Source organism: Hesperophylax consimilis, chromosome 23 (assembly GCF_061612785.1).
Source record: "Hesperophylax consimilis isolate HC1 chromosome 23, BYU_Hcon_1.0, whole genome shotgun sequence".
Lineage (NCBI taxonomy): Eukaryota > Metazoa > Arthropoda > Insecta > Trichoptera > Limnephilidae > Hesperophylax > Hesperophylax consimilis.
This window is the reverse complement of record NC_142858.1, coordinates 22895146-22917329: the sequence shown is the minus strand read 5'-3', so window position 1 is coordinate 22917329 and position 22184 is coordinate 22895146. Positions and strand designations below refer to the sequence as shown.

At 33.0% G+C, this 22184-nt stretch overlaps 1 protein-coding gene across 1 annotated transcript in view; it reads left to right on the top strand.

Annotated features, from left to right (window-relative positions):
- Positions 1-22184, top strand: part of LOC149412470 (uncharacterized) — a 409188-nt gene that overhangs the window by 33605 nt on the left and 353399 nt on the right. Inside the window, exon 2 of the mRNA XM_089645888.1 lies at positions 6676-7559. Within this exon, the coding sequence (XP_089502014.1) occupies positions 7291-7559 (269 nt within the window). The 5' untranslated portion in view covers positions 6676-7290. The remainder of the gene's footprint in view (positions 1-6675; positions 7560-22184) is intronic.

Here is a 22184-nt window from a genome sequence, read left to right as displayed (position 1 = left end):
CCTGTGACGTCCGAGACCATCTATCCAATGGAAATTTATTTCTATTAGTAGACAATCAACACCACCTCTTGGTTTCTTGGATGAAATTGATCTCCAGCCAAGCAAGAAGACAATCAGCTAAACGAAAGACTCAACAATCAAATTTCATTTAACGTATTACTTAACTAACTACCGTTGAATGGATAGTCTGGGATAGATTGAATAGATTTGACTAGTGTACCCTGTTACGTCCGAGAACTTTCATCCAATGGGCATTCCTCCCAGTCGCTAGAATGTCAAGACAACCACTTACGGAAGAAATTGACTTCGATCAAGCAAGACGACTTTCCCCGACAAGAAAACTTCACTAACCCTACTGTGTAGCTGCTCACTTTACTAACAACCATTGGAGGGGCAGTCAGGACACACAGGGTTCACTTTTTTATTACCTGTGTACCCTGTATAGTTCAGACTGATCCTTCAACGGGAACTCGTCCTGGTGTTTGGGTTTCTGCCCCTTCTCTTCAAGCCAAGACTGCGTAATTCAGAATAAAATGAACTAATCTGTAATCATCATTAAGCGTAACTCTATACGTTGTGCATCACTGCCTTAAATCATTCGTTTTATTATAACAATGAGAATAAAACTGTAGTAGGAGCGAGCATTTATCCGTGTTTTACACTCGTAGTAGCTATTCACCCGCAATATCTGTAGTAGGAGCGAGCATTTATCCGTGTTTTACACTCGTAGTAGCTATTCACCCGCAATATCTGTAGTAGGAGCGAGCATTTATCCGTGTTTTACACTCGTAGTAACTATTCACCCGCAATATTTGTAGTAGGAGCGAGCATTTATCCGTATTTTATACTCGTAGTAGCTATTCACCCGCAATATCTGTAGTAGGAGCAAGCATTTATCCGTGTTTTACACTCGTAGTAGCTATTCACCCGCAATATCTGTAGTAGGAGCGAGCAAACTGTCGTAAGAGCGAACAATCCGTATTTTAATGAATTTATCCGTATTTTACACTCGTAGTAGCTATTCACCCACAATATCATATCACCTTTATTGTGCCAACTAATTACGTATTATTATTTTCTATGTGATATCACTATTGATTCTTTCAGAAGCTACGTTTCTTAATTCATGTATCTATTTAATGTATAAAAATACATATTTAGATGTATAAATTATACACCAGTCATAAAAACATGTTCTAATATTCACTTATCTAGATAAACTCCTAATCATTTTTATTGAAATATAATTATGTAAAATTAAAAAAATAACAATGTGTAATTTGCCACACGCGGGATATGATAAAATGTGTTGTAGGAAGTTTATTGGTTTCAAATCATCCCCACTTATAGACCACAAAATAATACAGGATTTTCCAATAAGAGGTGTTATTTTGATATTCAATCGTAAAAGATCAATGGTTTCGTTGTTTGTGTGGCACGTAGCGCCGTCTTGTTGAAAGTAAACTTTGTCCAGATCAATACTACCCAATTCCGGGCATAAAAAATTATTAATCTTCTCTCGATAGCGCAATCCATTCACCGTAACTTGCTCCAGCCTCATTTTCGAAAAAGTAAGGTCCAATGACTCCGCGGGACCATAAACCTCACCAAACAGTCACACTTTGAGGATAAAGAGGCTTTTCAACAATAACTCTTGGGTTTTTCGAGCCCCAGATGCGACAATTTTGCTTGTTGACGAAGCCACCGAGGTGGAAATGGACCTTATCACTCAAGATGATTAGCATTTGATTCACTCAAGTGAATTTTAATAATTGCAATGCGTTGTTGAAGCGTGTATCGTTCCATTTTTATTAAAAACGTAGTTTCTGCTTGTCAAATGTCAAAAAATGACAGCTTCAAAAGTAATATCTACCGAAATTGCGGGCTATTCAAAATAACACCTCTTATTGGAAAACCCTGTATATAAAATACGTGAATATAACGAAGAAGTATATCTAGAATATATCTAGAAGTTTTATAAAATATGAACATATAATAAAAAGATAAATCTAACAAAAAATGTGGGTTCTTCTATAAATACCCTCCTCCAGAGTTTTTAATATCACAGATTTGAAAAATAAATATGTAAAAAATTTCTATCTTTATTGTTTTTTAATAACCAACACCACTGATATAGGTCGCCCTGAGTAGTTCGCTACGTTTGGTGATTTAGCAGGGGTGCCCGGGTTCATCGGGTGAGGTGTGTTCAGGATGCAGCTGGCCACCAGCTGCATGGTGTGCCAGATCGGGAGAGGTTGATTTGGGGAAACTTTTTGACACTGATCCCCAGATTCCTACCCAACCTTTATACCTTTCCTTCCCAGAACTTAATCTCCTTCCTTTCCTTAAAAAACACCCTCCACATAGCATCCCAAAAGACAAAACAGGACCTGAGGGAAATTATTTTCCTCAAAGCCTCCTGTGTGGGGCTAATGAAAAAAAATATATTTATCTGAGTTAGTTTACTGAATTCTGATTGTGAATACAGGTGGTATAAAACAAAAAAAAGTGTAACGTATTTTTAAATACGTGTTGGCTGCATAAATACGTACGTTATTAAACAGACTTCTTTTGCCGTGTCATTCTGGTAAAAGCTTATTATTATTTAGTTATCTGAAAACCTTAACGTTTCAAAAAGAAATAAGGCGTAAATCGCATCAGACACGCAAGGTTTCTAATGACGGATGGGTTCCTCCAAAAATTTACCTCCCTTGACTAAGTAATTCCGTATGATTGATTGGAAAAAAAATCACTCCAAGTTAAAAATAATTATTAAATTATCATTTTCAAAATCAAGATTCAACCTACAGCAGAGTTAATTTTGAAGTTCTGTGAAAGTTCTTTTCAAGTTCTGTGAAAGTTATTTTCAAGTTCTGCTATTTTTTTCAGTTCTGTCGAGTAATTTGCCTATAACGATATAATAACAGAACTTGAATAGGACATTCACAGAACTCATAAATTAACGTTGAAATTTGATGAATTGTTCAAATTCTAGGAAACAACCTGTCCTCAGTTTAATCGCTTCTAGAGCAGGTATATAACATATAACTAATGTAAACAAGCGGAAAACTGGTGAAAATACATATGCAGTCAATTTTGTTGTGTACTTTTTACGATTTGAGTAAGTCAAGTGCTAAGTTGGAATTTTTTATGTCAAATTTAAAAAAAAAATGGTTTGCTAGGGGGTGGTTTTTTTTATTTTTAATTGTGTTGAAACGTAAACTGTCTCCAAAAGTTCTTTTGACATCTTAGATGCCAAAAAAAGTACAGATCGATAAAAAATTGGGTTCTCTTTGTGATGTGGATTCTCCAGTTTCCCATTTGTACTATGAGTTTTTAGACTCTGTGTAATAACTCTATAATGAGAACCATTGGGAGATATCTAATGGGATATCTCACAAAATAAGTGCAATTCTTTTGTCTCGCAAAAGATAGTTCTCACGATATTTCAACTTGCCTAATTTCGTTGATGTAATCGAGTTTTTTTTCGATTAAGTTATTTAATACACCATTCTATAATTGCGAGATCATTTCGGAGATGAACAAGCACTATCTCCACTCTTGACCATACCTTAAGTGAATTTTTATGTAAAAATGAATCGTAGTGTTATATTAGGAGTGACAGCGTGATGTGACGGACCTTGGATTTTTTAAACGCCTAACATTAAATTTGGTGAATTTGAGACTGCCAGCTGAAAGTAGCATGACGTGGGATGGGGAGATGCATTCAAAGCATAATTTGTAATATAATAAAATAGATCGTAAAATGTACGAATGGATGAAGAAGCAGATAAAAATAAACTTTTACGCATGAATTATGAATTATGAAATAATACTTAAAATTAAAATTAATTACTACAAAATCTATTAACGTTGGGTGAAATGGAAAAACACGCATTTAACCCTGCTTAATTTGTTCGCTTTAGAGAACAACACATACGGTCTCACAAATCCTTGTGTCTCTCTTATTGTTGTTGTAAGAAACATGATTTAAATGGTGCAAGAAAGAAAAAAATTACACATTTTATATTCAAATCTGAAGAAAACAACCATGTAGTCATAGACATATGAATATTAGTAGACCTGCCCTAAGTGATTAAAAGCGTATTATCCCCACTCCCCATACCGGTTCCATTGGAGCAGGCTGTGCTCGCGTATGGCCTCAAGTGAAATTTGAAAACGTGACGTCATCATTCTTGTGCGAACTATGGTCGAGGCATCATCGGTTCATTTTACGAAATAACACGGCAAAATGTTGACTTGTGCTATGAAAACTTGTAAAAATAGATGTGAAAAAGAGAATAAACCCAATTGTCGTATGACATTCCATATATAAGCATTATTTTACTTTATTTTAAGCATATTCACATCGTATAATACGGATCAGTTGTAGAAACATAATATACTATCACATCGAGAAACATCTGGACGCGAAACACAAAGCTGGTTGGTTGCTGGGAAGTAAATTATGAACATTTATAAAAGTGTCTTAACTAAATACTTAAACGAAATATTCGACTCTGAAAATAGAACCGAATTTTTTTGCCGAATTTGGACTTCGCAAATTTGTTCATAACGTAGCGAGTAATTTGCGCTCCCATGTAAAAATGTCTATTCATTCAAAAGCAGATTTTACTTTTAAGAAGTAAATGGTGATATTATAATGCGATATGCCTATTTACTGTCAGATTGATTTATTGACGAATCACAGTCAGCTTCACCCCCTTCGTTCTTCAACAGTTGATTTTACCCCTCGCCATTATCTTCTCGTCTATTAATTCCTATGTCTGTGCATGAAGTGATTAAATTATGCACATTTATCAAACCAAAGGTTCCGATCGCCATTTGAAAAGATAATTAATGAGAATTTTTATATGAGTTAATAAAAAAGTGAGGTAAACCCAACGTTTTATTTAAAGAAAGCAAGACAAAAATATATATTACAGTAAATAATAAAATAAAATACAGAAAAGTTCCAAATAAACTACTTTTCAGTAGTTTTTCGAGGGCAACTTTTCACATAAAAAATATTAAAAAAAGATTTTTTTTTTATTTTTTTTTTATTATTTTAATATAGATCATAGTTACATTAATACATACATATTTTGCAATATATCATATTTAGGTACATAGTTGGTCATGTATACCTTATCAGAAAAGAGGAGCTCTTGTGCCTGATAAGGGAGCCACGATTCTTACTTAGATTCAATGTTATGTGTAAAATATAAATATAATATATATATTATATATATATATATATACATATTTTTTTTAATATAAGTTTTTTTGGAAAAAAAGTTTGATTTTATTTATTTGTTCTTATTGGTTCGTAATACAGCGCAATTCAGATAAATACTTATTTTTATTGACAACAGTGATATCAATAAAAAATAACAATTTGTTTTAAAAATATAAAAACATATATACAACAGTGATAGTATCTACCTATAGTTTGTATTAGACTCTAATACAAACTATTTCTTTCAGCGAGCCAATTTTTCAACATAATATTTGTTTTAACATTTGTACATTTTTTTTTATTTCAGCAGGTAACATATTTAAGCAACTAGGTGTCATGTATTTCTTTTATTTTTATTATTTCTAATAATAAAACTTTTTCAGTTTCAGTTGTCAGTTTTCAGATTTGTTCAGAAATATTCCATTTGTTTTAATTTTATTGCAAAGAACTTCTCCTACCTTCTGACAGAGTACGCCCGAGGCCTGAGGAGTTAAATAAATATCTGATAAAAACTTATATGATCGAAATTTTTCGTTAGAGTTGACGCCATGTTCAATATTTTTTTAAATTATGTGACATTTGCAGGAAGTACCAACCTTATTAAAATGATGAAAAAAAACCCGATCGAATAATCAATTTTATATTCAATTCAAAATAGGTTCTATTATAATTGTATGTCTTACTTTACCTACCTCATTAGGTGTAACTTGTTCTGAGGTAGGTTAGCGGTGTATTAAGTATTAAGAGTGAAAATGTGATTAATTCAGCCTCATTAATTACATTGCCTGTACATAAATTATAAGTTGGCACGATTGTCTACTGTAATTCGGATAAATATATCAAAATACAACACGGTGTCAACTGAAAACAGGAAGTTACTTGTATTTTATTTTTAGCAAAATAACAACTTCAATGCATTATTTTGCTATTACCCCGAAGTTAATAGTGGTTTCTTATTGTATTATATTGAAGCGAAGTGTTATTTCGATAGCTAATTTGTGAGTGTAGAACGACGCAAAAGAGAATAATTTTTCAACGTTTTTTTTTGTCTGAGCGCTGATTCCAAAGACGCCTCAAGAGACATTAATAATTAAGTTTTGATAAATATGTTTTACCTAAAATAATATAAAATTTTAATTTTATACAATTTTCCAATATCCATTTTATTTTGAACATTTTGTACAAGATGCCTAGAATATTAAAAGTTTTCAATAACTAAACTATCGCCCATGCCCATATTGCCCATCCCTCTTCGATTATTTTTAATTCGTTAAACCTCTGCTTCCCAATCCCTTTTTTTGTTGTTTACCATAGTTTGCGGAAAATATTTTTACTGTTTGTACATGATGCGTCGCTCGAGCTTATAATAGCTGTAAAATTTTTCATAAAAAAAGTTTAAATTCAATTGCTAATATATTATTTTAATTCTCTTCCAGATGCTGCCACCGAAACCGTTTAGGGGTCTCATCAACAGTGTCCAGTGTAAGGCTTTGACCGAATGCTCAGAGCTTGCGAAGGAACCCTGTGAAGTTGCAATATCACAGTGAAGTGTAACGTCTGTGCTGATGTGATGCGGTGAACGTTCTTCACCGACTGTGTGTAAATATATCTCGAAGAGCCCTCCAGCCTTGCTGCCCAAACCAAGTCTCACAAATAGTGTTATTAAATGTTATAATTGCAGAGAGTTTATATCAGATATTATCCAATACACCTTGTTAACCTCACCAACCTATTGACCTCTTTTGAAAGTAGATAAAACTAAAAACAGAGAAAATCGCAAAGACTATGTTATTAATTGTCAGAGACCGCCAAAATTAACGTAAACATAAGTAGATGCTTCGAAGTAGATTTTCTTTTGTATATTTTTTACTAAAGTACATTAAGAGAATACGAATTGGGGTGCGCAAAACATGATAATGAGACGATTAGAGCGCGACTCAAATACCAACAAGTGTAGTTACGTCCGTAGCATCTCGTCATCGAGGACATTTTGAATTCTAAATGCTGCGGCAGTTCGAGTTGATATTAGTCGGGTGAACTTTGCAAGCGAAATGCTATCTTACATGTTGCCGGTTGAGGAGAAGCCTCCCTCCGAGAAGGGGCGGCTGCAGTTGGAGCTAGCCGAGGGGATGGTGGCGGCGGGCGCGGTGGGAGGCCGGCCGCCCCCTGCGCCCATCAAGAGCTCCATCATCTCCAAGGAGAGCAGCGTGAGCTCCTTTGCTGGCAGCGACGTCACTGGCTCCTCCGTCACGCCTACGGGCCTGGAGAAGCCCAAGTTGAAGTTGCTCACTAACGGCACCAAGCACACTACGCTTAAAAGGTAACACTTTACTTTCATTTTATTCATCTCCTTGATTGCTGTCTTCATGATTCCAGCAGCGTATTTTTAATTCTAAGTAATAAAAAACTTACCAATCAGGAGATTTATATTCCTAAATGCATAATCGTTACATTATCTATGCCTTTAAGTTATAGGTAGCGATGTATTCAACGGTAATCTACTTATCAAGAGACAATATTACAAGATTTCCGGAGGTAATGTGCACTAACTTCTGGGGGCGAATCTACATGACTGTACAAGTAAAAAAGTGTATAAATTTTTACTAAATTTTAAGGTATAAATTTTTAATTGTTTATAACGAAATAAAAACAATGGGATTCCGTAGTAAGTCTTTGAAATATATTTTTTTAGCTCTACCGTCATGAAGAATTACCCCCAGAAGTTAGTGCACTCTATCCGGAAACCCTGAAAGAATATGTAAAATCGTAATATTTTTCATGCTTTTTTTTACAGGTTTTTAATAACGAATAATGTGAAATTTTGTAATGATGATAATCCAAAGACAATATTCCTACAATAAAATATAAAATCGTTAAGTTTTCCATTCATAGTTTATAGATTTTGTGCAATAATAATTTCATAAAACTCATTCTCCCAATCGAAATTAAATAAATATTTTTATTTTATCACCTACTAATAAAAAAGCGTAAATATTATTTAGAATATAAAAATTTCCCGTGCATCAATTGATAATATTTTTATTATTTCCGTATCGAGTCAAAAAAATAATGTGCGGCAAAACTCGTTTGCTTTGTGTTTCACTCTGTACTTTATGGTGCTTTAGATACTCTAATGAAATGAAATATCTATCGACGAAGTTTTTGAAAGTAATTTTTACCGTTTTTCTCCAGTTTTCAATTTACGTGTGGCGGCAATACTTAGGATGGGTTGTTTTATAGAATTTGACAATTCATCAAATTTAAACGTTCATTTTCGAGTTCTGTGAATGTCCTATATAAGTTCTGTTATTATATCATTATAGGCCAGTTACTTGAAAGGACTGAAATAATAACAGAATTTGAAAAGAACATTCACAGAACATGAAAATTCACTTTGAAAATTGAAGAATTGTTCAAAATCTCTGAAACAACCCGTCCTTAGTATGATTTGAGATTTTCACGGCCAAAAGTATTATAGTGATATGTTTTTGGGGTATTATGCCGTGTTGCGCTACATCCTCCTGCACGACATAATACCCCAAAAACAAATCACTATACGTCCTTCGTATTATAATAAGTTGATACAAGCTGTTAGCCCAAGTTAGCTTGCTAGAATTAGAACAGTGTTATCTGTATCCAATTTCAATACGGATCTCTTTGTTTCTAACTATGCATTAGTTAAAGAATATAATTATCCCCTTTTAAAAGTCGGTTTTTTATATATTTAAATAAATTTTTTTTTTATTTAAATATATAAAAAACTGCCAACTACATTATAAAATAGAGTATTTAATATATTTAAATCATAAAAATCATTAAATAGAGTTACCAACTACATTCTAACATTATAAAATAGAGTATTTAATATATTTAAATCATAAACATTCATTAAATAGAGTTGCCAACTACATTGTAACATTATAAACTAGAGCATTTTATATATTTAAATCGTCAACATTCATTAAATAGAGATGCCAACTACATTATAAAATAGAGTATTTAATATATTTAAATCATAAACATTCATTAAATAGAGCTGCCAACTACATTCTAACATTATAAAATAGAGTATTCAATATATTTAAATCATAAAAATCATTAAATAGAGTTGCCAACTAAATTTTAACATTATAAAATAGAGTATTTAATATATTTAAATCATAAACATTCATTAAATAGAGCTGCCAACTACATTCTAACATTATAAAATAGAGCATTTTATATATTTAAATCGTCAACATTCATTAAATAGAGATGCCAACTACATTCTAACATAATAAAATAAAGCATTTTATATATTTAAATCATCAACATTCATTAAATAGAGCTGCCAACTACATTCTAAAATTATAAAATAGAGCATTTTATATATTTAAATCATCAACATTCATTAAATAGAGCTGCCAACTACATTCTAACATTATAAAATAGAGCAATTTATATATTTAAATCATCAACATTCATTAAATAGAGCTGCCAACTACATTCTAAAATTATAAAATAAATTATTATAAATAGCGTATTATGCACATTTTTGAATGTTGACGAATGAGGAAAAAATAAAAGAGAGATGGATGAATTATTTCGAGGAAGTCTTCGAAAGCGAAGTGAGTGACAGTGATGCCAGCGGCGAATCAGATATGAATGACGATGGAGTGAATGTTACCGAAATTAGCATGGATGAGATAGAAAGCTCGATTAAATGTATGAAGAATGGTAAGGCTGTCGGGTTTGACAATATTGCTGCTGAATATTTTAAAGGAGGTAGCCGTGTAATTCTCACATGGTTGTGCAATCTTTTTAACCAATGTTTAAAGGAAGGTTACATGCCTTTAGATTGGAGAAGGGCTGTGATCATGCCATTATACAAAGGTAAAGGGTCACGTATGGAATGTGGGAATCATAGGGCTATTAGCCTGCTAAGTTTAGTTGGCAAGCTGTATGGTAGAATTTTGATTGAAAGAGTAAGAAAGGAAACAAAGGATAAAATATGGGATGTGCAAGGTGCTTTTATGAGTGGAAGGGGGTGCATGGACCAGATCTTCTCATTGCGTATGCTCACTGAGAAGTTTCTGGCAAAAAAACAAAAACTTTTCTGTGCCTTTGTAGATTTACAAAAAGCATTCGACCGAGTCGACGGGAAAAAGCTATGGAAGGTGTTGTCCAAGTATGGAGTGAATACGAATCTGACTCAGGCAATTGCGTCTCTGTATGAGGGAAGCGTTGCATGTGTTAGGGTAAACGGTGGTTTTACAGGGTGGTTTGATATCACAAAAGGTGTTAAACAAAGCTGCGTAATGTCACCGTGGTTATTCAATCTATACATGGATAATTGTATGCAAGAATTGAAAGAGGTGGGATTGCGTGCGAATTTGAATAATTTGAAAGTATGTTGCCTGTTGTATGCTGAATATGCGGTGCTGATTGCTAATATTATAGATGATCTACAGTCTCTCGTGTCTAGGATGAACGAAGTATGCATGAAGAATGAGTTAATGATGAATGTAAGTAATTCTAAAGTAATGGTGTTTGGAAGAGAGAGTACGAAAACAGTGTGCAATATAATTGTGAATGGGGAATACTTGGAGCAGGTGGATGAGTTTGTGTATTTAGGAAGTATGTTTACGAGAGATGGGAAGGCTGACAGAGATATTGAAAGAAGGGTAAATGCAGGTAATTCCGTTAATGGAGGACTGAACGCCGTGGGCGCCAACAAAAAATTGTCCAAAGAAGCGATGTTAGCAGTCCATAACGGAGTGCTGGTACCTACCTTGATGTATGGAAGTGAGGCATGGAACTGGCAAAGAAAGGATGAAAGTAGATTAAATGCTGTTGAAATGAGATCCCTGAGGCGTATGTGTGGTAAAACCATGTTTGATCGTGTGAGGAATGTGGAGATCCGCAAAGAGTGCAAGGCTGATGTAAGAGTAATGAGTAAGATTAAGAAAGGGACGCTTAGATGGTTTGGGCATGTAGAGCGAATGAGCGAAGATAGGAGTGTAAGGAAGATATATGATGCAAATGTGAGTGGTAGCAGAAGTCGGGGACGCCCGAGGAAGACATGGCACGATCAAGTGAATCAGATACTCGAGTCGGGCCATGTCAAGAGTCAGAATAATAGAAGAGTATGTATGAGACGATGTATGAATGTGAATGAGGCAAGGAGTGTGTGCCAAGACCGAGTTGTTTGGCGGTCCGTCCTCTCTGCGTACCCCTGCGGGGAAACGGCGTGATGGTTAGTTAGTTAGTTGAATATTATGTTCATGTTATTTTCACGTTTGGCATTTTTTTTCGTTACGCATACCCAACTCTTATCGATTGTTTAGAACAGGTTGCTTGAGACCTAGTTAGAACATCAAAACACAAGCATTAAATTCATGCATTAATATTGTACTAGTAAGTTCATATATCATTCATAAATGTTATTTGTTTATCCAAACATATATCAACAAAACGAACGCTGATCATATCGCAGAATGCGATTCTGAACACCATTTTTCAACGCTGATAAATTGGCGTTTATTGAAATACAATTTTTTCATGTTCATACAAAATAAGAGATTAACATAGTGAGAAGTTAGGATAAGTAATTATCTATGTAATTTAATTATAAAATGTTTTACATTACCTACCTCATTAGGTGTGACCTCTTCTAAGTTATGCGACAGGAATGTACAGTAAACATATTTCATTGCCTCGTTATTGACAGAAAATTAGGAAATATTAAATTTAGATAAATATAGATGGAGAAGAATTAATAAAGTGTGTAGTTATAAAAGAAAAATGAAAAACCGTATGTTTTTCGACACCTGGTTAAAAATTCAACGATTAGGTTATATACAAAGAAATAAAATAATATAAAATGAAAATGCAAGACATGTACGCAATGCAAAACAAAAATAACAAGTTCTAAGCTGTTAATTTAATTAATAGCCCCCTAATTGAGAATAACTTATGATTAGTATATTGATGTAGTTTACAAAAACCAACCTAGAAATGTAAGAAAATATGAAATAACCAATGATGATTGCGTGACAGCAGTAGGGAGTGATTTTTATATAATAGTCGCGAGTACTGCCAAACGTTAAGTACAAATTTAATTATATGAAAATAATTGCATACACCACTTGTGCGATATTCGCGTAGACTATCGACACATGGGTTAGATTATAATGGTTACAATCTAGGCAGGTATGTGCCTATGTAAATTAACGCTCTATTCGCTGAACCAAAAAGATAGGTATTCGCAAATGTGACTTACGGAAGAGTTGGTTGTGATGTTCAATAATATGGTACTTTTGGTAGCGCTCGTATGATGGAGGAATTCACAGGCACTCGTATAAGATTGAGCTATTTATAACTCCGGCTAAAATTTGAATTGACACATCGGTTGTTTTATCGGTACGGTGTTTTGGTCAACTGTCATTAGATGAGGCGGCTAGATACAAATCAAAGCAACACTGCGCAGATTCAAACCAGTAAAATTTGAATCCTAGCCTCCTTATTCTTCTTATACATAAAACAATTCAGCGTCACGAAACACCACTATTTAATCAAAAGGATCGACATCTTCGTCAGGATAAACATATTATAATTAAAATCAATAATGCAATTATTAAAGAACAAATTTATTTACTTATACAGTGTTATTACAGATTTCACTTGCGCGAGAACCATCCAGTTATAAAAACTCAGTTGATAATAATAATAATAGTCCTATTGCTATCCTATGAGAACGAGAACTAAAGCTGCAACGTTTTTAGGTTTCCTAAGACAAATTTATCGGCAACACAAAACAATATTTATTACAAAGGTTTTAAAATGTTCTCCCCGTAAATGTAAGCAATCTAGAAGTCTCAAAGCTTTTCGTGGATTGTCTCAATGTTGTGAAGTCAAAATATTAGTACGTAGGTAATAGAATATTATTATTGTAGTTTTAGTATTGGTATATACTAGATAAAAATGTAAAATTAAATTTTTGACAAATAAAATTTAATATGTAGGTGCATAAAATTACAAAAATATACTCGGACATAGGATACATAAATGAAGTACTTCTAAATAAAGATTTAAAAAAGAGACACGAGAAATACATAATACTACAGCAAAACATAACATTAAATGTCATATTTAAATTTTATTATGTACTTACGTAGTAAAAAAACACATAGTATTTATTTAAATTTTCTCATATATCATGAAAATGAAATATAGTGCTTGTAATATTATGCACATACAAAAATTAGTAAGCTATGTCTTCTCAGTAACAAAGTTCGATCGATTTAAAAGATTCCTGTAGAATTTTTTCCTACATATCGCAGACTGCAATTTGCAGTATCGGACGTAAATCTAAAACAATTATTTGACCGATATTACATTTTATAACCAAAGAAGGTAAATTCTAATAGCTGTGTTGCATCGCAAACATCCAGCCGTATATAAACGCAATAAATGAAAATGCATGGTATTATTCCAATCAAGTTTGTTGAAAGTGTTCTGTTATGTGAAATCCGTTGGGATGTTAACTTGAAAACAGCACATTTTGCAAAGTTAATGAATAAGTAAAATGGTTCCACTCGCCAGACTCACAGAACAGAACTGTCCCCCTCATTGTGGATATGTGAAAGTACTGTATGAGGAAAGGTTTTAAAGTGGGGGCGTAACACACTAAAAATAACTTCTTTTAATATCAAAAATATCCTTACAATTAAATGACAATACAATATAATATATATTTAAATACACGTCTTCCTAAACAATTCCTGGCTGGTAGCACGAATACCCGTAGACCCCTGTCCGAGCTTTGTTGGTAGAAAATTAAGCCAATATTTATTTATTTATTATTGTTAACAAAAAATAATAAAAATAAAAATCAAAACTAAAATACAAAACGTTTAATATTTCGGTATAGCAACGTTATAATCAGTAATAACTAATAATATTTTATTGCGTAAAACCAAGTTGTCAATTTCTTCCCAAAGAAAGTCCTCCATCACAGAGTTTTTACAATCTTGTCAAATATATTTTTTTAATCTGGGTATATTTGTCTTTCTTTTTTAATGCATTTATTTGAATTTGACTTTTGTTATTCATGAATGAATGCAAATCTTAGAAGCGGAAATTAACCTACTTCTCTATATCCGATCGAGCTGAAACTCGTCAGATATACTGGATATTGTTATTGGTGGAAATCACGTACACACATGCGGACATATACGCATTACTCTGAAAATGGATGAAATTACAGCAGTTAATATACGAAATAAATGTCGGTCCTACCTGATTGGCATTTGGCAAGATTGGTAATATTGCTTGGTAGGGGGGTTCAATCTTCAGACAAACCATATTTTAAAGTTTTAAACATTTAGTTATAAACATTAGATATTTAAAAAAAATGTATTGTTATTGTGACAAAAAATATTTTTTCATCACAGGTTGTATTTAAAAAATCTAATTCCTAACCTGGCAGTATTATTAGCAATACTTTAAATGTCAATTACACTTTGCCACCAATTTTCTACTAAACGTAATATAAAAGTAACGACAAAACCATGGAATATCCAGTTTTTTTTATATAGTGTCCTCTGCGTCCAAAGTCGTATCTTCTCCAAGCTTAAACTTAACTTAACTATAGACCAGATACCCCCACCAAAAGAGTATACCAAGAAACTAACTTACTTAAAATTAGAAAACTGTACGAATACAACATATGCCTATTAATTGACAAAATCCAAAATGGCCTCATACACACAAATACTTCATTTATGAAAACATCACAAGTAAATGACCATCACACAAGACAACATAATAAATTATATACAAATTCAGCAAAGACAGAGTGTGGTAAAAGAAACATAGGCCATGAGGGTGTACACATATATAATCTCCTTCCTGATAACCTGACAACCGTAAATAGAATAAATATATTTAAGGAAAAACTGTTTGCCCTCAAGATCAATGAGCAAAACCAAAATGCTCTTACTTAAGAAAAATATGTTACTTAGGTAGTAAACCATAATTATTAATATATATTATTTTTATTTTAATCAATGTACACTTAAGTTAACAAAGCGAAATATGTATTTCTTTTAACTTAATAAATAACTAAAAAAAAAAAAAACATTCTGATAAAACTGTGTTTATCAATGTAAGCATATTTTCTGTATCAGTTTGTAAATACTAATATAGAGCCGAGGAAGTCATATTTGCACAGCCCCTTTGAGGCGATTTTACACAAAAAGGCGCTATACAAATGATCCAATTATTATTATTATTACTACCCAGTTGTTTCGCGGAAGATGATATTGCTCGAAGCTAGCGTATGGCGCTCGCTCGGCGATTCTGTCTCCGTGCCCAAACACATCCACAAGGTTACTTTGTATTGATTTTCTCCACTATTGCATTGTTCGGGGGCTTAAAGTCAACCCGCCGCGGCAGCCAGACCAAAAGTAATAGGCCGACAGAGGTTTGCCGAATTCACACCGGTTTCGGTCGCGTGCGGTCTCAGTAAGAAAGATACCACGCGAAATGGCACCGCACATATTATTCAAACAGAACGGGATTTCTGGCGACTTGTTTTTATTTACGTACGTATGGTAGAACTTTTTAACGTGAAATAACACGTTTGCATAATAATAAGGTTTCAGACTACGCGTACAGTACGCGGTCCGTCCACTAATGTTCGTAACATTTGTTTTTGAAATTATAAAAAAACGTATTCAAAAAATTTAAAATAAATATAACGTATTACAAGCGTAACACCATTATCTAATATTAATGATTGAATGAACACTAAAAAATATACTCAAACCATGTGAATTCGACAATAGACAAGTAAAATAAAAAAGATTAAGTTATAATGATAAAGGATAAAGAAACCATCCTGTCACTTCGAATGCAATCAACAATGTTCTCAAAATTTGTTTTGACAGCATCGCCATTCCATTGTAAGAATATTATGTACTAAATACACAATTTGGCTGTCCTGAAACGGGAATCCTTCGCAGTTGGAAAAACAAAGGTTCATTTTGTTTTGTATTGTTTGTAATTTATATAGGTATATAAACGTACATATATATATATAAAAAAATCAAAATTCGTATTTGGTCCGTCGCTCTATTTCGTTTTTATAAATGTTCATTCATGAACTTTTCAGATGGTTTATTTTCCTTGTAATTAACATAATTAAAATAAAATAATGAAACAAATTTTAATTATTTATATTAATCTGATGACGTTAGTTGTATTAAAAAAAATAGATTGATACAAATTTGTAATTTAATTTTTTAAGTGCCTACCTATTCAAACGTAGTTTTGTTTTTTTCTTTTTGATAGCCTTTGTTTTGCTTAGAGGGTAAAAGAGGAATGATGTATGCAAATGTGAAGGTTGAACAGTTTGAGAGGAAGGGAAGAATTATTTCCTCCTCAAAGATTTGCAACTGTACACATCTGATGACTTTAATATGGCACAATGAATACGCATGTCTGGAATCTGGGGGAGGGTAAGATGCCGGGGGGAGTGGAGTGCAAATGAGCAAATTTTGAAGGGTTAGCATTTAATATAATACACGTTTATATAGGGAAAAGGGTCTGGTGGTTGAGGAATATTGCAATTATCTTTTGCTAAGAAATAACTATCCTAAATTTTGTAGGTATATAATATATGTTTGTTTGGAGAAAAGACAAAATGAAATGTTTATTTTGTTTAGTCAAGTGTGTTCTTATCCGGCTCTAATTCACTATTGTGTGTAATTCCCCAGGTGAAATAATTTGAAATATTTTTCTCTCAAAAATATTGCTGATGTTTTTTTAAAAAGGACGATTAAGACAATTTACGAAAAATCATTGGAAATTAATTAGCGCACTGAATATGTAAAATGTGTATAATTTTTTTAAGTTGAATTCGCCCAGACTCAAATGACAACACATTTTTAATGTAAAAAAAATTGATAGCAAAAATACAAATTTCGTTTAAGATTGAACTGTGATGTCTTCGCCATTCCTTTAAATAATTAAAAATAACAATAATTTGAAGCACTCTACGGGCGCATTAGTATTGTAGTAATAGCTATCGCGAAACTTCAAATAAACACACAGGAATTATACGTATAATATTTATAAAGTTCCTGCTTTAAGGTATTTTAATATAATTTCTGGACTGTTGTAAAATTATAACTTGTATGGTAAATCGTACCGATGAGTGCCTTCTAGGTAAACTGTACCATTGGCACTGGTATACTGAATTGTACCTTTAGAATATAAATCGTACTGATTCGCGTCTAAACGGTAAATCGTTTAACTGGCACTGGTATTATGAATTATACCTCTGGAATATAAATCTTACCGATGCGCGTCTGCACGGCAAATGGCACTGGTATGGTGTATACTGGTATATATATATATGTGAAACCGTACAAAGGTCTCAATTGCTCCCAACCGTCTGGAGCCAGGGAGACTATGCCATCCCCAATTGTGGTATGTTGTGAGGCTGAAGGTAGCGGAGAGGGGGAAGAGGAATGTGGGAATTAACTTGCCTTTCAGATCTGCTCACCAATCACGGCCGAAGCCATTCCAATTCTGAATGGAGATATTACACTAGGACGATACTGAGAGTAGGTACTGAGAAAATTTACTTGCCGGGATTTGAACCCGCGATCTATCCGTTTACCTATTGATATATATAAAGAGAAAAAATGTGTAAAATAAAAAGATTTAACTAATTTAATTTACATTAATGATAACATTCAAATAATAAACACTGTGAAAAAATATTTTAAAGACAAACTTACAAAAAACAAAAATGTTTCCAATTGAATTAATCTTAAGAATAACTCACTTCAAATAAGTTTAAAATCATTTAATTTTTAATTACTTACTTATTGTAATAAAACAATGTACACTCCTCTTCCAGCCACAGGCTAATGCTTCTATGGAAGAGGGGTCCTGAAATATTGATCATATATTGTAACAAATAAACAAAAATGTACTTATATAATAAATATTATTATTAAAAACACAAAAAAAAAACAAAAAAAAACTCCTTGAAGTCTTAAACGATACCCGGCAATGCCCTACGTAGTAATGCAAAATCATGTGTTTTTGGTTTGAAAATTTGGTCGCCTAGAAATGTTTCAGATGCTTTAATTAAATACTGCAAAAATACATCTTGGCCTTTGAAATAATCGAGTATTTTTTATTTAAGTCTTTTTATAAGCCCAGAAAAAAATTATGTATAGGCCTATGAAAACTGCTTTAAAGTTCAAAATCTCCTACTTACGAACCCATTTTCGGTAATGATTTTATTGTATAATGTGGCAAATTAAGTTATTTATAAAATGATCGAAAAAAATTAAATATTTATGCCTGAAAATCCACAAAATAAAATAAAAGGCACCTTTTGGCCATGTTTTTTTCTTGCATAAATCAAAACAGGCGGATGGTGTTAAGCGGGAATTTAAACCTTATCGCCATCTACGTAAGGGTTGTTATTGATAGCGGCTCAATTTAAAATATTACACGGCGTAGTGCATCGCCTTAAATGTAAAGCACCCGCTTTAAGAGCATACTGTGTATGTAAAAAAAAAAACCATTGATCAAATCAGGTAAAAAATTTAAATGAATGAGGTTTTAATGTCACGTTCATTGGCTTTTCGTCTTTTATCCCCCCCCTTCCCCCTCTCCTCTTCCTTCTCCACTCCTCCACAACCTTGCTTTGTAGGATCATGAAAGCATTTCGAAAGACATTAAATTTAGGCACGTATGTGTTTAAGTTTCCCGAACAACGCCAATATACCAAAATCAGGGTTCTGTTGATTTTAACCCTATCAAAGTTCAGTGATTTCGTGGCACCTGATGACAAGTTGTTTGTTTTACTGGGATATTTTAGTTTTGCAAACTAAATTTTAAGAAAAGATTCGGTTTAAAATTACTTAAAATTTTAAAAGTATAATGACATACCAACGCCATTGGGCAGATGGTATAACTTACGGCCACCCCACCGTGACAACTCACATTAATGCCCTAAATATGTCAATCAATACCATACAGTAAACGATAACCGTAGAATGAAATATAATAAAGAAAAAGACAATAATATTTACCAAAATATAGGGCTGTTCACTGAATGGTTCATGTTTTGACGATATCGAACTATCGAATATACCAAAAAAACCCTCTTCAGTTGATATACATAAATAGAAGTCAAATATTCTTAGGTTACGATTAACCTGAAAATATTTGATAAAAATAAAACACTAAGACTTATTTTGTGTAAAACCACGAGTTCCAAATTAATTTTATTTACCGGCCAGTAAATAACACAAAATACACAAAACAATGTTTTATTTTTATTAAATATGACAAACCACAAAGTGTTTTTGATTTCATGACAATTTGAATCCTCCTACTACTAACTTTCAATTTTATAGTGGAAAATTTGGTTGTGCGATGATGGAGGATTTAGCTTGTAGAGGATTGAACCCGCGACTCTTTTGTGGCAATCTAACACTTTCGACCCGGTGATAAGTAGCCATGGCTAGTAAATAAAGAGAATTGTTGCATTTGATGTGCCTTTTAGAATGTTCATGTTAAGTTTCGCATTTCGCATTCCATGGTCACCTAAAACGAAACAGCTTTTTGAAAATTTGACAAAAGGTCCTTGATATATTTTCTAATTCAATGCAAAAATACTGATAACGCGATGGCAACTTACATATAATTTATTAAAAATATGACATCATCGCAATGTGTGGGTATAACTTTAGGCGAATGCCTTAATGTGTGCAATCAATGCAACAGCATTTATAAATAAATTAATGCATTGTGTTCCTGTTCTCACTGGTTTTCTATAGAATATATTTTTGTATGATATCTGATCGCGTAAAAGGCACTTTATTTTCCCTCTGCCTTAAAAGCTTTTGCGTTATAAATATCTCAAATGACGGAACCGGCAATGGTGGCAATTTGAAATATCTAATATTACTCTATGTGATTGGCATAATAAGCAGGAAATGGTTCCATGACAAAACAGAACATTGAAGAAAAATAACAAAATTAACAAACCTAACCTAAACTAAGCGATTATTATTAATGTTATAAGATACTATATTAAAGATGTAGTGAGGTTTTACGGGGCCCTGTGTAAATATTTGTAATGTGTCTTGATAAAATTATGCAATTTGTAGGTAGTTCAAAGAATGATATCCTGTAGATTAAAAGAAGGAGATGAATTACAGTCTAGTACCCTTCGAAGGAAGCATCCTCCCCAACCAAAGTTCATTGAGATACTTGGAGTAAGTATCTCAGAGCAGCTATCAAGTATCAGGTATTCACTGGAGCTCGAGTAAATCTGGCTTCTGAGAAGCTGGGCATTCTGCAGGGCTTGCAGATTCTTCCACAGTGATTAGCTGTATATATCTGAAGGACGCTTTAACCCCTAGGGTGCCAATAAATCCACCTTGGATTCGCAAATAGCTCACCGCCTCGTTTTTATGGATTTTTAAAAATATTATTGTCTTTTTCGTTATTATATTTCATTCAGATGGTTATCGTTTACTGTATAGTATTGATTAACATATTTAGGGCATTAATGTGAGTTGTCATGGTGGGGTGGTCGCAAGTTATACCATCTGCACAATAGCGTAGGTATGTCATTAAACTTTAAAAATTTTAAGTAATTTTAAACGGAATCTTTTCTTAACATTTAGCAGGCGTATGTTTAACTTTAAAAAATACTCCTGACATACTAAAATATATTTTATTCGCCTGGCAATAAAATAATGTATCTTAATATTATTCTAGTTTTCCGTTACGTCACTTGCAAATATGTTTTTTTTATCGGTGAAAAGGGGCGTCGCAAAATTCAAAGTCAAATGTCACACTTTCGATTCACAACTGTATTTTGTGTATTTATTTACAAGTGAAGAACCCTTATTTAGCTGAAAATTATAATAAAATAATATATATAACACAATATATGGTAAGACGGTGCAATTTACAAAAACACGTAATATATTTAAGTAAATTGCATAATGTTATATAAGTTTTTTTCAAAAAAGAAGGAAGTTATTACGAAAATTTTAATGTAAAGTGATTTGAATCTAACCCCAGGCTTCAAGGGTTTCATTTGAATTTGGAAGATTCAAAGATTCTGAGATGTAAACCACCTTTGCAAAGGAGGCAATATGTCTCTATAATCTTACAAATTATACTATCTCTAAGGAACAGATAAAACGTTGGCTAACTGATTCTATTTTACTGGAAATTAGCAGCATTTAGCCCTTATTAGCAGCATTGATACCCTGCACACCTCGATATGTGTAAACGAGTCTCTTCTAGCTTCTGTAAGTGGTTTTTTACAATGGCACGTTCTTATTTTCTCCTTCATTTCTTCTGGATCCCTTCAAGAACTGCGTTGAAAATCCTTTCAAGCGGACAGTTCCTTTAAGCATCTCACAATTTCGACCAACCGGGTAACTATAAGTTGTACCGACCAGGTAAGTGTCGTATATATAATGCATGTATGTTTTTAATAACTAGCATGAATCAGTCGAAACGTTGCGGGTAGTCGGGTCCTTGGGTTGAACCACGGCACTGCAACAAACTGTGAGCCTCTTCCCAAAGTCCGCTATCTCACTTGTAATACTCGTTAAAACGTGAGAAACCACACGGGAATACGAAGAATATATATACGAATACGAAGAACCTAAGAGAAAATATAATATGTCGTGTGATATGTACTTGGATTCGGGTTAAATTGCTTTTGGAAAGTCGGGGATGGTAACGCTGAAGTCCCACGCCTGCCTTGTATGTTCCGTCCCATGTTTTTCTTTAGGAAAATGGGAAGCTATACATAGCTAAACTTTAACTTGTAACCCGATTTTGTCGGGCGTCTCGGGTTAATAAAAAGTACAAAACATAAGTACTGTTATTGCGCAACATTCTGCTT